This window comes from Apodemus sylvaticus, chromosome 16 (genome assembly GCF_947179515.1).
Source record: "Apodemus sylvaticus chromosome 16, mApoSyl1.1, whole genome shotgun sequence".
Classification (NCBI taxonomy): domain Eukaryota; kingdom Metazoa; phylum Chordata; class Mammalia; order Rodentia; family Muridae; genus Apodemus; species Apodemus sylvaticus.
The window spans coordinates 3,799,620-3,814,337 of record NC_067487.1 but is presented as its reverse complement, the minus strand read 5'-3'; the positions used below and the strand labels follow the sequence as shown (position 1 = coordinate 3,814,337).

At 49.3% G+C, this 14,718-nt stretch overlaps 1 protein-coding gene across 1 annotated transcript in view; it reads right to left on the bottom strand.

Moving 5' to 3' along the window:
- The window catches only part of Nkd2 (NKD inhibitor of WNT signaling pathway 2), a 30,370-nt gene extending 16,707 nt beyond the window's left edge, over positions 1–13,663 (bottom strand). The window contains exons 1-3 of the mRNA XM_052159855.1: positions 13,468–13,663; positions 13,335–13,370; positions 12,978–13,081 (exon numbers count right to left, since the gene is read on the bottom strand). Coding sequence (XP_052015815.1) covers positions 12,978–13,081; positions 13,335–13,370; positions 13,468–13,492 — 165 coding nt within the window. The 5' untranslated portion in view covers positions 13,493–13,663. The remainder of the gene's footprint in view (positions 1–12,977; positions 13,082–13,334; positions 13,371–13,467) is intronic.
- Positions 13,664–14,718: the final 1,055 nt, after the last annotated feature.

The window sequence follows — 14,718 nt, the reverse complement described above, 5'->3', positions numbered from 1 at the left end:
TCTAAATCAAGATGTTTAAGGATAGTAAATCCAGAGCCACCCCAGGAAGGGAACACAACAAGTGCATGTTAGCCTCTTGCTTTCTTCTAAGATCTGCAGGGCATTTTTACTCTGTACACACACACTTATTTTTTTTAATTGGGGGAGCGGAGGCTAGGACCATTTTCATCAGGGGTTGTATAAATGAACCCCTGATGAAATTTATAAAATGAAATTCATAAAGGCTGGGTAGCTGGGAGTAGTGGTTTCCTAAAACACACACTCCTCCTCTATACCAGTGTCTACCCTCCTCCATTTTCTGTCCATTTTGATAAAAATACAAATATTTTTATCATCATCTTCCTCCTGTTCCTACCACAGTTTCCCGTTGTTTCTATCATTTGATTAATAACAGAAGATATAACATGGACCAAAGTCCCAACACTCATTCATCCAAAAATATATTAATCCCCAGTTTGTGAAGGAATTGATCATCCATATGTACTGTGGGGAGTTGACCATCTACTATCCACAGGGACATGGACACCAAGGAAGCCCAGTTCTCAGAGAGTGCTAGACAGATGGAGGAGGGTGAGTGAGTCACTGAATGATGAGCCTTGGCCACTTGCTGGAGAAATTTGTGCAGTGAGAGATGTTGCCAAGATCATGTTGTAAAGGGTCAGCAGCCTTCCTTTAAAGTCTGGCAGCCAAGACTCTTCTCTCTCATGCAGAGAGAAGGATTTGGGTGACATGTGTCATCCACACTAATCTGCACAAGTGGGAAACAGAATATCACCAGCGCCATACCTCAGCAAAGAAAAAAGACTCCACAATCTCCCAAGAATCCACTTCTAGCAAAGATATCCACAGAGGACCCACCTTGAAACAAACCACTTCCAGCACACACATTAAATCTATGTGTAAGTGTGAAGACTCTACATAAGCAGGTCTGCACTCACTGTACAATGTGTATGCAAACATACACATCTATGTGCACAAACATGCACACATGCATGCACACATACATGTACACACAGATACATGTGAACATGCACACACGCAAGCACACATGAGTGCATGTATGCACACATGTGCATGCACATACAATACACATGTGGATATGCATGCACACATACATGTGCACATGTATACAAACATTCACACACACGTGCACACATGGACATACACATTTGAACATGCACACATGTACACACATGTACACACATGCACACATGAGGGTGCATGCATATGTGTACACACACACAAATACATTATACACAGGAACACACACATATGCACACATTCATGTATATACTTGTGCACACATACATACAGGTGTTTGTCCAGAGACAATAATCATGAGCCATGCTGACTGCTTCCCTTTTCACTCTTGGCACACTGACATTTCTTTGGTTTAGTCCTCTGTGTTCCAGTCACTTTGCAACTGGTCTACACCTTGATCTTTTACCAGTCATACCTGACACTATGATTGTCTTTCACAGAAAATGATGATCAAGGCTGACCAACCTTCCTGATGGTGACTATTCACAGTTCCCATTCACAGTTCGAAGGCCACAGAGGTTGCAAAATAACAAAATGGAACCTAAACCCAGGCCTCCCAGACTCAGATCCCTCTGCCTCTTACTTGGATGAAGGTGGACTCTTAGGAAACCTACTGGCCATCTTTGTTTCCTTTCATTCCTATTAAAGCTTTATATTTCTTATTTCAAAGGCAGATTAATCCCAAAGCTGGAAGAGAACACAACTGAACCCTAAGTTGCTGTTTTTGTTTTACTTTAGAAGGTACTGTGTGATGTGGTGTTCTTACCAGAGATAAGCAGGCTGAAAACTGGCGCCAGGCCCCTGGGGAGCTCACAACTCAGAAAAAGCAATAAATGGTGTTCATTTTTTGTTAAGTGCTCTCCGTAGAGCTCTGTGGAAACATACCCTCACTGGCTCTGCTGCCTGGCTGGGCTGTGAAGATCAAAGGAAGCCTCATAGCTACCCTCTCTGGCAGCAGCTGCATGAAGTCCTTAAAGGGAAAAGAAAAAAAGCCAAGCCTATATCCTTCAAACACACTGTAAGGAAATGTAGTGGGGTCCCAGTGACAAACGTGCATTGCAGCTCTTAACAAATAATATTATTTCAGAAATGGTGCCAGCTCCAGGCAGCTGAAAGCTACACAGCTTCGAGGAGAGCTGAAAGGAAGTAAGACCAGGGTCATCCAGACACAGAAGGGAGCCTGGATAGAACAGGGCTCCTAGGATATGAATGAGGTCCAAGGGACTGGCTAGCAGGCCAAGGATATTCTGGCTGCCAGTGCTGGCCAGGGAAAAGTGAGAACTCTGACCTGGTTACTTCGCCCACTGAGGCTGTGGTCCTCAGAATGGGCAGATATGGTATCCAGTGATCCCCTCCCTGTTTCCTGAGGAGATCTTCCCACAAACGGAGGCTCCCGTTCTTTCTGTTCCACGCTAACCTCTACCCTATACTCTGTGCGTCACAAACAAAAGGAACCCCAAGTCCAAGTCCAAAGAACCTTCTGGGAAGCTTCCCCTCCCACAGATGAGCTAATGCCCCCTCTGATATACAAAGCAAAGCCAGTGGCCAGCTCCTGCTGCCTTGTCATGCCTGGAAGGGATGGGGTCCCTAGGGCCACCAGTTCAGAGGTCTTCCTGCAGAAGGTGTGCCTCCTAATGAGATGCCACTGGTTCCTCATCCCAAGCATGTCCAGTCACAACCAACTCCATCAGAGCTGGCTACTGATCAAAACACAGCCAGAGGGACCAAAGATAAAGTGCCAATGGGCTATTTTCCCAGAGCTAACACCAGCTGTGTTTTCAAGAGAGCCCAAATCATTACAAGTCTGAAGTAAAGACAAAGTTATCCCACCTTCCAGCTCCACAGCCATGGAGTGGGTCTCAGAGTCCACAGAAGGCCAGCAACAAGGGAGGAGGGGGTTGAGGAGGCAGTAAGACAGATGATGACCCTCTCTACGGGCTTCCTGTACCCTACCAGCTATAATCCCTGTCCCAGACAGTAAGTAGCCTTCTAGAGCCACAGAAAGGTTGGTATACATGTCTTTGTTAACTGTAGCTCCTAGAAGGCAGGTGTAGGTCACTGTTAGTTCTCTGTATTCATTTCCCCTCCTCCTAGAATGTGTGCTGTTTACTCCTGCCCAGGGCCCTTTCACTGTGATGTCTGGACAACCACCCTTTGTCAATGCTGCCTCTCCTCTGATATCCACGCCAGGGCAGTCCCCTGACCATCCTCTAGTTCACCCTCTGAACCATCCAGGAACCCTTGTCTGGCCCCTCCTTCAGCACAGGAATAGGTGAGATAGTGAGCAGGCAGGCAACCTTGGAGCAGAATAGCAGCGGCTTGGGGGTGGGGGTGGGGGGTCAGGAGCTTATGAAGGTTAGAGTTCAAACTCCAGGACTCAATACAGTGTGACTAGGTAAGCTGCCAACTCTGTTGTACCTTAGTCACCTCCTTTCAAAAGAGGTCTTAGGACAGGATTGGAGAGGCCATAAGTAACCCTGCAGGAGAAGCTCAGGCACACTGGGTCTGCATCTGGCTGAGCACTCTCCTTCTCACCTTATGCCTAAGACCTTTCCTCTTTGACCCTTTGGCTTTTCAGATGCACTCATATGTGGCTTTTCTCACCCTACTTGTGGTATTCTTTGCTTCTATCCCCAATAATTTCTTACTATTTTCCTCACTTCCACTCCAGTCTGCACAGGTTGGGCTGCTACATGGTACCCACTGCAGCTAGTTAGTACTCTGTTACTAATGTGTTCTGGTACCTTCTTCCTAGGCCTCATGTTGAGCCATGTCTATTCCTGTTGCCTCATCCAGTCATTCCAGACTCTGCACTCCACTAGGGCTAACCTGGGTTCATCAACTTCTCCTCCCATTGCTCACCTGCCAGTGACCCTTGTGGCCTTCTGGAACCCATGCTTCCTGTAACACAACTCTGAAGCGTGTGGAACCCCTGCCCAGCTTTCCAAGGAATCTATCAAAGTAAAATGTAGTTCTCGTTCCTCTACCTATCATTCTCAAAACAATGTCACCTTCAGATTAAAGCTGGCTCTCCCAAACCCTAAGAAAATAGGCTCCAGGACTCCCAGCATAGGTAGGGCTTTCCACCTAGGAAGTCACTATAGTCACCAGCAAGGGGTTGTGGGTGACCAAAGAAAGCAGCAGGGACATCTATAACAGGGAACGGTAAGAACAGACCAAGTTCGGAGATAACTCACTCATCTAGGAGACTTGTGGGCTGGACACCCTGAACTGGGTGAGAGATACACATAGGGGATTCTGAGCACCGCCGGGAGTGCAAGAACCAGGGTTGGATAGAGCTTCTGAGATGAAACACCGGTCCAGCTAAGGCACTCAAGTCCACTATGGGAGAGGGCTAAGTGGACAAGGACATTGAACAGGATATGAAGACAATGGTTCTGGGTGAGCAGCCAGGACTTCCTTACCAAGAGCACAAAGTGGGACAGCTAGAGAACCTGTGAGAACCCACTGAGCAGGGTGAGAGGAAGGGACTAGTCAGCCCGCCTGTCTCAGTCTCCCTGGGAGAACACAGGAGGTTGCTGCAGTGGGGCCTGTGTGCCAGGTCCTTGGGGCAGGAAGAAAGAGGTACCATTTACCAGGCTGGCTGTTTCATGCCATTTCTGAGCAGGTTCTTCCTCAGAGCTGGGCTGAGGTCAGGTCTTCACTTCAAGGAGATACAAGTAAATCACATCCCTTTAGTGAATAAATATATCAACTCTGGGCCTCCGCATCACAGGCATTAGGAGAAGCCAACGAGGGCCCTGCCACCCCACACGCAAAGGCAAGCAGCACCTACGATTCTGGAGATAAAGAGCAGGAAGGGCTGTGCTTCCTAGCATACAGAACATCCTTTACAGAGCTCTAGGTACCAACCAACCAGGACGCCTAATGGTATGTTAAAATAATCTCCATCTGAATTTCTGTATCAAAATATTACATGCTTTTTTAGCTTCTCTGATTTCAGGGCTCAAAACTCGTGAGGGCTAACTGAGAAGATTCTGAAGAACAAAAGTAAAATAAATCCTCCCTTCTGGCTGCCAGGCTTCATTGCCATCAGTCCATTCCAGCTGTGCGTGGCAAACAGGATGAAACAGACCCAATTTGTTCAATGTTGGCATGAAGAGCTGCCAGCTGGATGCTGCCAAATCTCCCATCAATGTGAAAGCTGATTACAGCAAACACCAGCCCAGCAGTAGGTGCAGCTTGCTGTGAGGCAGGTTAGGGGGCAATGAGGGTTTTTGATCACTAACAGGCTTATCTGTAAGAAGCAGCTCCAGAAAACCAGTCTTGCCCAAGCCAGTGCTGTGCTTTGCCCAGAATGGTCCTAGCATTCATGTTTACCAACTACATGAGAAATCAAGCACACAAACAGTGCCCCACTGGACCAGACAACTCTGTGTAGCAGAAAGGCATATCCCATCCAACAGGCTATAGCTGTTCCTGGTGAGGTAGCCAGCATATGCGATAATCGCTCTCACCTCTCATAGCCTAGGGCAATGTCCTTCTTAAAAGAAGTCAGTCCATGTTCCAGGCCAGTTAATAAAATAGAATAGAGCCTAAGGATGACACTGCCTCCCCGACCTCAATCACCACTGGGGGGCCCAAGAGGATCCACTTGCTCTGACCCACGCTGGGTCACAGTGGGCAGAGAACACACGTGTTTTGACAGCCCAAGGATAACCACAGAAAGCCAATCAAGCAAAGGGCTGGGAAGGGAGTGGGATCTGTGTGAATAACCTTTCCATACGCCACCTCAAGTATGAGGAGCCTAACTTGAGCCGCATGTTCCGATGACCCCAGAGCCCACGTTCCTCCTGAAGCTATGGCCACCCGGGCCCACCTGGCACTGCGTGTCAGCCTGTCCACCGACTACCTGACAGATCAAGCACATAAACGTGTCCCACTGGGACCAGACAACTCCATGTAGCACGAAGGCTCATCCCATTTTTCACACTAGTGCTACTTCAGTTTCTCATATGACAGGTGACCAGGACAGATTCTGGTCAGATACTTGACCCACAGGCTTACTCTCTGGACTCTTCTAGGGATCCTTCAGCCGGTGGGTAAAGTTGACACAAAACCTCACAAGACACAGAACTGATTTCTCAGAAGTACTTGGGTGGAAAGGATAGGACTCTCTTGGGTTCAGAACCCTCCCTCTTGTAAAAAGAAAAGTCTACTAGGAGGCTATAAAGGGGAGGCAGACACAGCAGTAACACACCCATCTGAACCTCCAGGCACAACTATACCGAACTGCTTTCCTGTTTGTCAGGATCTCAGGTCTTACTTTGGTCACTGGTGGCAGAGCTCTGTTCTCAGAGCAGAGCTTTTGTATAGACAAACTTGATGGCATGGAAGCCTGAATCATTCAGTGTTGTCCACAGTAAGAGCACCCATAACAGCTCAATGAACAGACAAGACTACCATGCAATGCTAACCCTACTTTCAATAGTACAGCATATATCCAGGGGTTATACAAGGTGAGCTCGATTCCTCATGCATAACTCTTTCCTGTGATTGTCAGAGCCACACAGCTCTGTAGGGCGTCACCACCAACCAGTTAGGGACAGCAGTCTTCATGAGCCGCTGTGCATCAGCTTCTCCAGGTTCCTGGGGTGACACAAACCTGTCCTCATAACCCAGAGACTTTCTGACATGGGCAACATGCTGGGAACTCCTCTTACCTGTAGGGAGAAGTGGCCTCTGTCCACAGGGCTTAGATTTTCTAAGCACAACGCTGGCCACTGTGTTTCTTGATCACATGTGTGTGGTCCTACTGTGTGTTGGCACTGACTCCCTGGGTCTGGCCAGGATGAAGCACAGGGGACAGCCTCTGCCAAGCTCCTGCATCCCATTCTAGACCCTTACATCTATCCCCTCACGTCTCCTGATAGAACTATGAGAAATATGTGGTCTCAAGGCCACAGGACACAAGCTAAGCTGAGCTTCAGAGACATGTGGGGCAGGCCTCAAGACCTGGACATGGGGCTAAGCCATAGCATCGTGGCTAGGGCCAGTTTGCTGCCTCCTGACCATAGGGGAAGAAAGAGTCATGTTTTCACTGGACCGGGCTTGGGGCTCCCAATGTTAGTTCTGACCAGGACTTCAACAACCTCTGTGCAGATGACCAGTGGGTAATCCCTGACCTTACTACTGAGGCTTAAGACTGGAGACACAGCTCTGTCCCCTTCCTTCCTTCCTTCTTCCTTTCTTTTTAAAGATTTATTTATGTATTTATTTCATGTGTATGAGTATTCTGTCTGCATATCTGTGTCTAGAAGAGGGCATTAGATCTCATTATAGACAGTTGTGAGCTATCGTGTGATTGCTAGGAATTGAACTGAGAAAGACCAGCCAGTGCTCTTAATCACTTCTTTCTTACCAAGAAACAGAAGCCACCAACCCTGGTCCCCTGATTACAGAGCAAGTAGGCCTGTCCCTAATGCTTGGAAAGAACTGGCCTGAATTATATAGCTCTGGATAACTATAGCGATTGGGAAGTTGGCCAGCCTACACTTGCGCATGAAGCTGGACCACAGTGATAGAACACTCAGGAGGCCAGGCCATTCCCTGTGTATGGCTGAAACCATGGTTCCTAGCCATGCCATTGGCTGGCTTCCTGCTAGGCTTGCCCCCAAGGTCACCTCAGACCCCTCACTCCTCACCAGGTTGAACAGGTCTTCTGGTCAAAAGTGGTAATCACAGGCTAACTCTTGGACTGTCTTAAAAAATCAAGGTGGGTAGCTCCTGAGGAAAAATGACCAAGGTTGACTTCTGGCTTCCACATACATGTGCATACATGTGCATATATACGCATATGTGCACACACACATAAAGCACAAAATTTTCATATATAAATTACTCAGTCACAAGCAAAACTGTAGGAAGTAACCTGAGTTCTAGAGAGGTGGCACCATTTGTCACACCACAGTGGCCAATCTGCTGACACTTTTCCACTTTTATTAATACTTCTAGCCAATATTTTAGCTCCTTCAGCACCAAAATGAGTGACTGTGACTTGAAGCCGTTTTAGAAATCCAGATAAGACAAGTTACCCAGTATAAGCCTTAGTCCTAGCTGTCTATGAACCTCCCCCCTCAATCCAGGAGGCAAAATGTCCCACATTCTGAGAGCCTTGGCCTAGACACTTTATATGGGGCTTTTCAGATGCAGAGGTGAGCAATATGCACATCTGCACATATCTACTCCCTCTGTGCCCACAAGAGAGCACTTGCTGATCTTCCTGGGAACCTCTCAAAGAACTTGAATCCCAGAGGAACACTCCTCCAATGACCAATGACCTTCACAGAGAGAGGCTATGACAACCAACATTATTATAGACATCAGGAATCTGCCCCTCCAGTCTCTGTGGCCACAACCCTAACCATAGCTTCATATAGTCAGTCTCCCAGAGCTCCTGTCATAAGATGCCAGAGAACCAGGCAATGAGCAAAGGCAGAGTCCAACCACACACTGTTCCTCAGTGGCAGAGTACATCAGAACAGTCTCAGGGCTTCCAAGCACCAAACGGGGTCAGACATTGATTGCATGGCACCTGGCTAGTCCTTGAGGCCTTCACCTGACATGACCTCAACACCTCGGCAACACAGGGATAGCCCTGTGGCCTGTGCCTCCCTTCCCTCCTCTGTTTAGCCCTATCCATATCTTGGGAGGTAACCTTCAGCCATGTGCCTAAAAACATTGTTACTAGTTCCCTCAGGTTTGGTCTTCAGTCCAATTTTGCTTCATTTCTCCTAGAGACATTTCCTCTGAATCAGCTAAGTGGTTCCTGAGGCCTCTGTGTAGAAAGCCTTATTGAGGTGCCATGCCACCTGACAGGAACTTGACATCGACCAACGTGAAGTTCCTCTCCCAGCCTTTGAGTGGGAACTTCTGTGGTAGCCATAATCCCCTCCACCTAGGGTGGAGTGCTCAGACAAAGGTGAAGCCTATTGTTCTTCAAGGACCTGCAGTTTCCTGAGAAACACTAGCCACCTGTGGAGCAACTGAACTGATTCTGCTGAGACGCTTCCAGCCTTTTTCCCCTGTGTATGTGTGTATACATATCTATATCTTCTCTCTCTCTCTCTCTCTCTCTCATATATATATATATATATATATATATATATATATATATATATATATAGTGTTCTTCATTAAACTTTGAGACCTTGAATAGCAGGTGTTATCTTGGTCTCCGACTCTTTTTGTTGTCTTCCCATACATCCCCAGCTTCCCTTCCAGGTAACCCATTCGATGTAACTGCGGGCAGTTATACCTCTGTTAATTCAGATCCCCTTTGGTAAGAACCATTCAGCTTATCACACATTTGAGGGGTTTAGTGAGACACCTGCAAATTCAGAAGCATAGAAGGGGCAGGTATTAGTGCCACCTGACCACTTGACCATGGGAATCCTCAGTGTTCCTTGGTGTTGCAAGTCTCCCAGCCTTGTCCTTGATGTTCCTGCACTAAAGTGAGCCCCTGGACCCCTTTGCACTTCTGTGCCAACGTCTCAGGATTCAGACTGGGTCCCAAAAGCCAAACACAGAAGGCACAGAGATAATGGGGAGCCATGATGATGTGCTGTGATGGTTGCCACTGACACCCAAGCTGTCCCTCTTCTACCCAGGTGCCTTCAGGGCCTCCATTCCAGACTTTCTGAAGACAGCCCCCGGGAAATACTGCTTCTTCTTGGGGGCTGTAAAGCTTAGCAGCTGAGGAGGAACTATGGTGTCCTCATTAGCTCCCTGGATCTCCATATATCCCCTGCAGATGGTACATGTGTCATGTTTCTTTGTTGACCAAGGATAGGGAGGTATTCGGGCTGTGACAGAAACATGAGGAAATTCTCAAAGGCTAACATCTCCCCTTCCCTAACAGAATCATGTAAATTTTCAGGTAAGGTAGCTCCTGGCTCAGGTCAGGCAAATGACTAGCCACCTGTGCCACAGGAAGAGCACCAGAGATAAGGGGCTGGGACCTGACAGCCATCTCCAGAGAATTCTAGCCAGTCAGAAGGGATCAAAGGATGAATGGGCAAGATTTCCAGTTCTGAGGAACCTATAGACAAGATGATGATGAGGACTGATGGGTTTTGCTAGAAGCACCTGAAGGTACCACAGGGTCTCACGCTGATCACTCCTGTATCTTACGAGGTTATCTATCTCCTTCTGAAAGGTATAACATGTCAGCACACACAGAATGGCCATGGGGATGTGGCTGGAGCCAGTGGGTGGCATCGTGAAGTTCCTTTGCTCACGACAGCCACACAAGCCCCCAACAGGCTAAGTAGCCATGTCCTCCCCTCTTGCACATATGGACAGTGGTAGAATGTCCACAGATAGCCATGAATATGGCTCTCAGTGGCCTCCTCAACCTACATACAGGCAGATCCCTCAAAGTCCAAGTTAAAACCCCACCACTAACATGAGCAGAATGTTCCTTCCTCAGGCTCAATGGAAATCTGTGTTCAATTCACATCAACAACAAAAATAACAGTGACTCTTGTCTTCTTAGCAATTTCCTGCCAGCCTGGTGGGGGGGAGGAGCTGGAGAAATTAAAGACAGTCTCATGGAATAAGGGACACACATAAGGAGACTATCTTGTGGATGGCTACTCAGCCACGTTGAGAAACGCCTCCACCAACTGCTGTTTGGGCTACAGCCCTAGCAGTACTATCTCAAAGCCTGTGACCACAGTAGTTCTGAAGTCACATGCTTCTCTCCAAACCAGCACTTGGCTATTGCTAAGAGACCCGTGCCCCTCCCTTCCTATCCCCACAGGCAAGGAGCCACACCGGTGCTGACATACAGCAGAGCTTCTGGAAATAGCAATGGTGGCCACTCAAGGCAGGAAGTGGTACCAGGAGATTTTTAGATGTACACAGATGCACAGACCAGTACAGACTCATAGATGTACACAGATGTATAGCTCAGTAACAAAGTCAGAAGCAACTTCATCCTTCTGGTTTTAGGGAATGGGGAGAGCAGATGAGAAGCCAGAAGAGGTGATGCAAGTGTCCTAGTGGCCTGTCATGAGTTACTGGGAGTTGGTGGTCGGGAGTGTTATTCGGTATAATCAGGGCTGCCCTTCCTCAGGGTACAGCTCCTGGGAGGACATTAAGTTGGGCAGAACTCTGGACACTATGAAAAGAAGGATTTCAGAAAGGACGTAGATCCAACACTAACTGTCCCCACTGACAGAAGAAAGAGTATGGCAATAGAGTCCCTCCCAGACCTGGGCAAGAGCTATTCAGTGCAGCCCAAGCTGCTAGGCACAAGGCAGCAATGTGGCTTCAAGAATATCTGAGCCAGGGCTTCAGCTCAAGGTCTTACCTTGCCAGGAGCCACAGCCAGATAAGGAAAACCCAGGAAAATAGAGTGTTGTTGCTTACAGCTACCTAAGCTGAACCAGACCTACTAAGACTCTGCTCTTAGCCACTTTAGAAAAGCCTTATTATAAAAGCTAAAAGAAACAATGTAAGCCAGAGCCCATACAACTGAAACAAAACAAAAAATGACCCAAAGTGTAGTATTCATGGCCCTAAGATCACAGCTTCACTTTACTAATTCCACATCTACCCAGGGAGCACCTGCACTCTCCAGAAAGATGCTCTGGCCTTCATACTCCAGTGACACCCACTTCCTTGTCAGATAAGTTGGGCCCCATTCTGAACATCACTTCTCTCAAGTGTGGATTCCAAGGATTGAGCTCAGACTTGCTGCTAGGGAGAAAGACCTTAGGCTTGACAGCTAAGGGATAGGTCAGTCTAAATGCTCTCCCATGGCATGAACAGGTTCCTAGAGACCAGCCCCAATTTTATATCTCTGGCTAATATGCATTTAAGAACCAAGCTGTCCCGAGGCATCAACTGGTCACCAAGAATTCTTCAGCAAATGTTAAGTGGCAGCAAGATGAACCTGGGCAACACTGGATGTCTGGACTGGCCTCCTCTCCCAGAAGTGGACAGCATGTAACTCTTTGAATCTCCACACTGGACCCACTTTTACATACTCACACTGGACCTACCTCAGCATACCCACTTTTTCAGCTACAGTAGATCTTCCCAGGTGGCACACATCCAAACTCTAGTACATATTTTAAGCCTCTGTAGCTCCAGGTCTCAGGTCAGGGCCACAGAAAGTATTCATAAATACCCAGAAGTTTCCATTCATCCACCAGAAGGTCCTTCCAGAAAGAACACTGATGCCAGTCCACTTGCTGACTTCACAGAGCTCCCAGCCAGTAGGGGGCTTGTCAGTAGTGGGAGCCAGTAGTGGGGAGCCAGTTGTAGGTGACCAAGTGTGTCCTTTCAAACTCTGCTCTCCTTAACACCAGTAACCCAATGACTACTTCCTCTTACTGGCAGATATATGGGTGTTTCACCCAAACTCCACCACATCTCATCCCTGGGGTCCCAGCTGTGGGCAGGTCTCTGCTCTTAAACAGAGCACATGGATCATCTACCCTCAGTACACAGAGTAACACTTGTGGTTTGGGAACAGTTTTTTCCCACTACCCATCTGTCCTGGGACCCTCCCTGCAATAAGCTCTCTAAAAGATGGGAGGCAAGGGTAGCCTTGACCTCTTGACAACTTCATTGTGTAAGCAATCAGCCCTATAACATCTATCAACAGATGGAGAAGGTCCTCCAACTCAAGCCTGGAATTCTGAGATCATGGCCCCCAGTTGAGTCCCACCTCTACCTTAGAATCCCTTCACCAGCTCCTCCTGCCTGAGGGGTGGAGCCACCAGTCTAGCCTAGGGCTTGGAGGTTCCAGTATCACCCAGCCCCCTCTGGGATACTATGCTAGATGCTGGGAAGGGGTAGGCTATCCTGGCCAGCCATAGGAGCCTTCTGCATCTCCAGACTGCACGACTCTAGTTCTGCAAGGCCCGTGACTGCACGACCCCGCCCACCTTTCCGTCATCTACCTGCTTGTCCCGTGCGCGATGTTCCACACCGCTGCCAGCACGCCGGTCGGTCTCTTCCACTCCTTTGCGACCACTCGCGTACGCAGACACCACGAAGCTGTCCCCTGCGGCCCGCCCGCAGACGCGCGGGAAACAAGGCACCCACGGAGAAGGAAGAAGACCGTGAGCTTCGTGGGGTGCGCTTCTGCCCAGCCTGCTTCACAGCGCCCACCCGGTACCCAGAGCCCCGGAGTCACGCGCTCCCGGAGATCCAAGGCGTGTCCCACCCGAGGGCGCGAGGCAAAGCGCGCCCCAAGCTTGGAGCTCTGCGCATCAGGCCCCGGGGCCGCCTCGCGTCCTGGCCGCGCCCGGGCTCACCTTCGGGACTCTCTCTCCTCTTGCAGGCTGCTGCGGCTGCGGCACGGTCGGAGGACACAAGGAAGAGGGAAGGGACAGTGAGTGGTGGCGCCCACCCGCCCCCCTCTCTTCCGCCCGCTGGCCCGCTCCTCACCGTGCTTGGACTGAAATTTCCCCATGTCGCCGTTGGGCCAGGACCCACCCTCCGACCGGGCTCTCAGGTGCACGTCCGAGGTTCGAGCCAGGGGCGCGTGAATCCCGCGCTGAGAGCAACTCGTGGAGCCTGGATCTGGGGCCGGGCAGTCGGGCGAGGCTTGGCCCGGCAACCGGAGACACCGGCGCGGGCAGCAGCCGGCCTCCCTCTGAGCGCGCGCTCCCGCGACGGGGCTTTAACAGCGGTTCTTGCAGCGCCCCCCGCGGCCGCGGACCGTAGCACAGTGGACCGTAGCGTCTCTTTTACCCTAAGACTTTACTGAACAGGAGGTTTGGAACCTGCTCTGAGCAGCGACTGGTACAGGGCATCCGAGAGGGCAGACAGGGCCTGCCTTCAGAGAACTCCAGTTTTCTAGCTCTCTGAGGTTTCTTTTGATCATTGATTGAGTCCCCTCCGCCCCTCACCAATCTTTTTCTTGAGATCCCAAATTCAAGAGGTTGGTGTTAAGAATTCTCCTTTGGAAGAGAACCCTAGAAGAGAGTTACTAGGTCTTGGAGAATTTTCTTGATTTCTCCGGCTGGGAGAGGGGTTAGGCACAGGCTCATTGTGAGGGGGTTGGGGGTGATTAGGGTGCAGAGATAGAAGGCCACAGGAAGATACCTAGAAGAGAGGGAGAGCAGGTAGGAGCAAACTGTGTCCTGGCCTGCTGGAGTGGACCTTCCTCCCTTCTTCCCACATTGATGAAGGGCCAGCACTTCCCATCAACGTGGACAGGCCCTGCACCCTTCCCTTTGACTTTGTCTGGGGCAGGGTCTTTGCTGGGCTGTGGTTGGTACATCTGGCTCTGACCAGCTCCTCCTTGGCTGGCTAACCAACCTCTGAAAACCCTCTCTGAGTCCCCTCCTTGCAGCTTCTCCCTTGGAGGGGGATTGCCCACTCTTGTTTATCTTGCTTATCTTCAGAGAAATCTCATTCCCCCTCTTCCTCAGGCTCCAGCTTATTCTGGTGATACTTCTCTGCTTGGTTCCCTACTTCACCAACAGAGCTCTGTAACACACAGGTCAAAAAGAAATGCATAATTTTCTTTCCCAGCTTTCTTGAGATGTGGTTCATATACTCTACAACTCTCCCACTCAAGAGTCACTATCCAGTGGCTGTGATCTGTTCATAGATGTGTCAACATAGTCTGCTCTGGAACATTCAACTCCAAGAGTGACTTAACTTTAGCACATACTTCCTGCAAAGAACTGC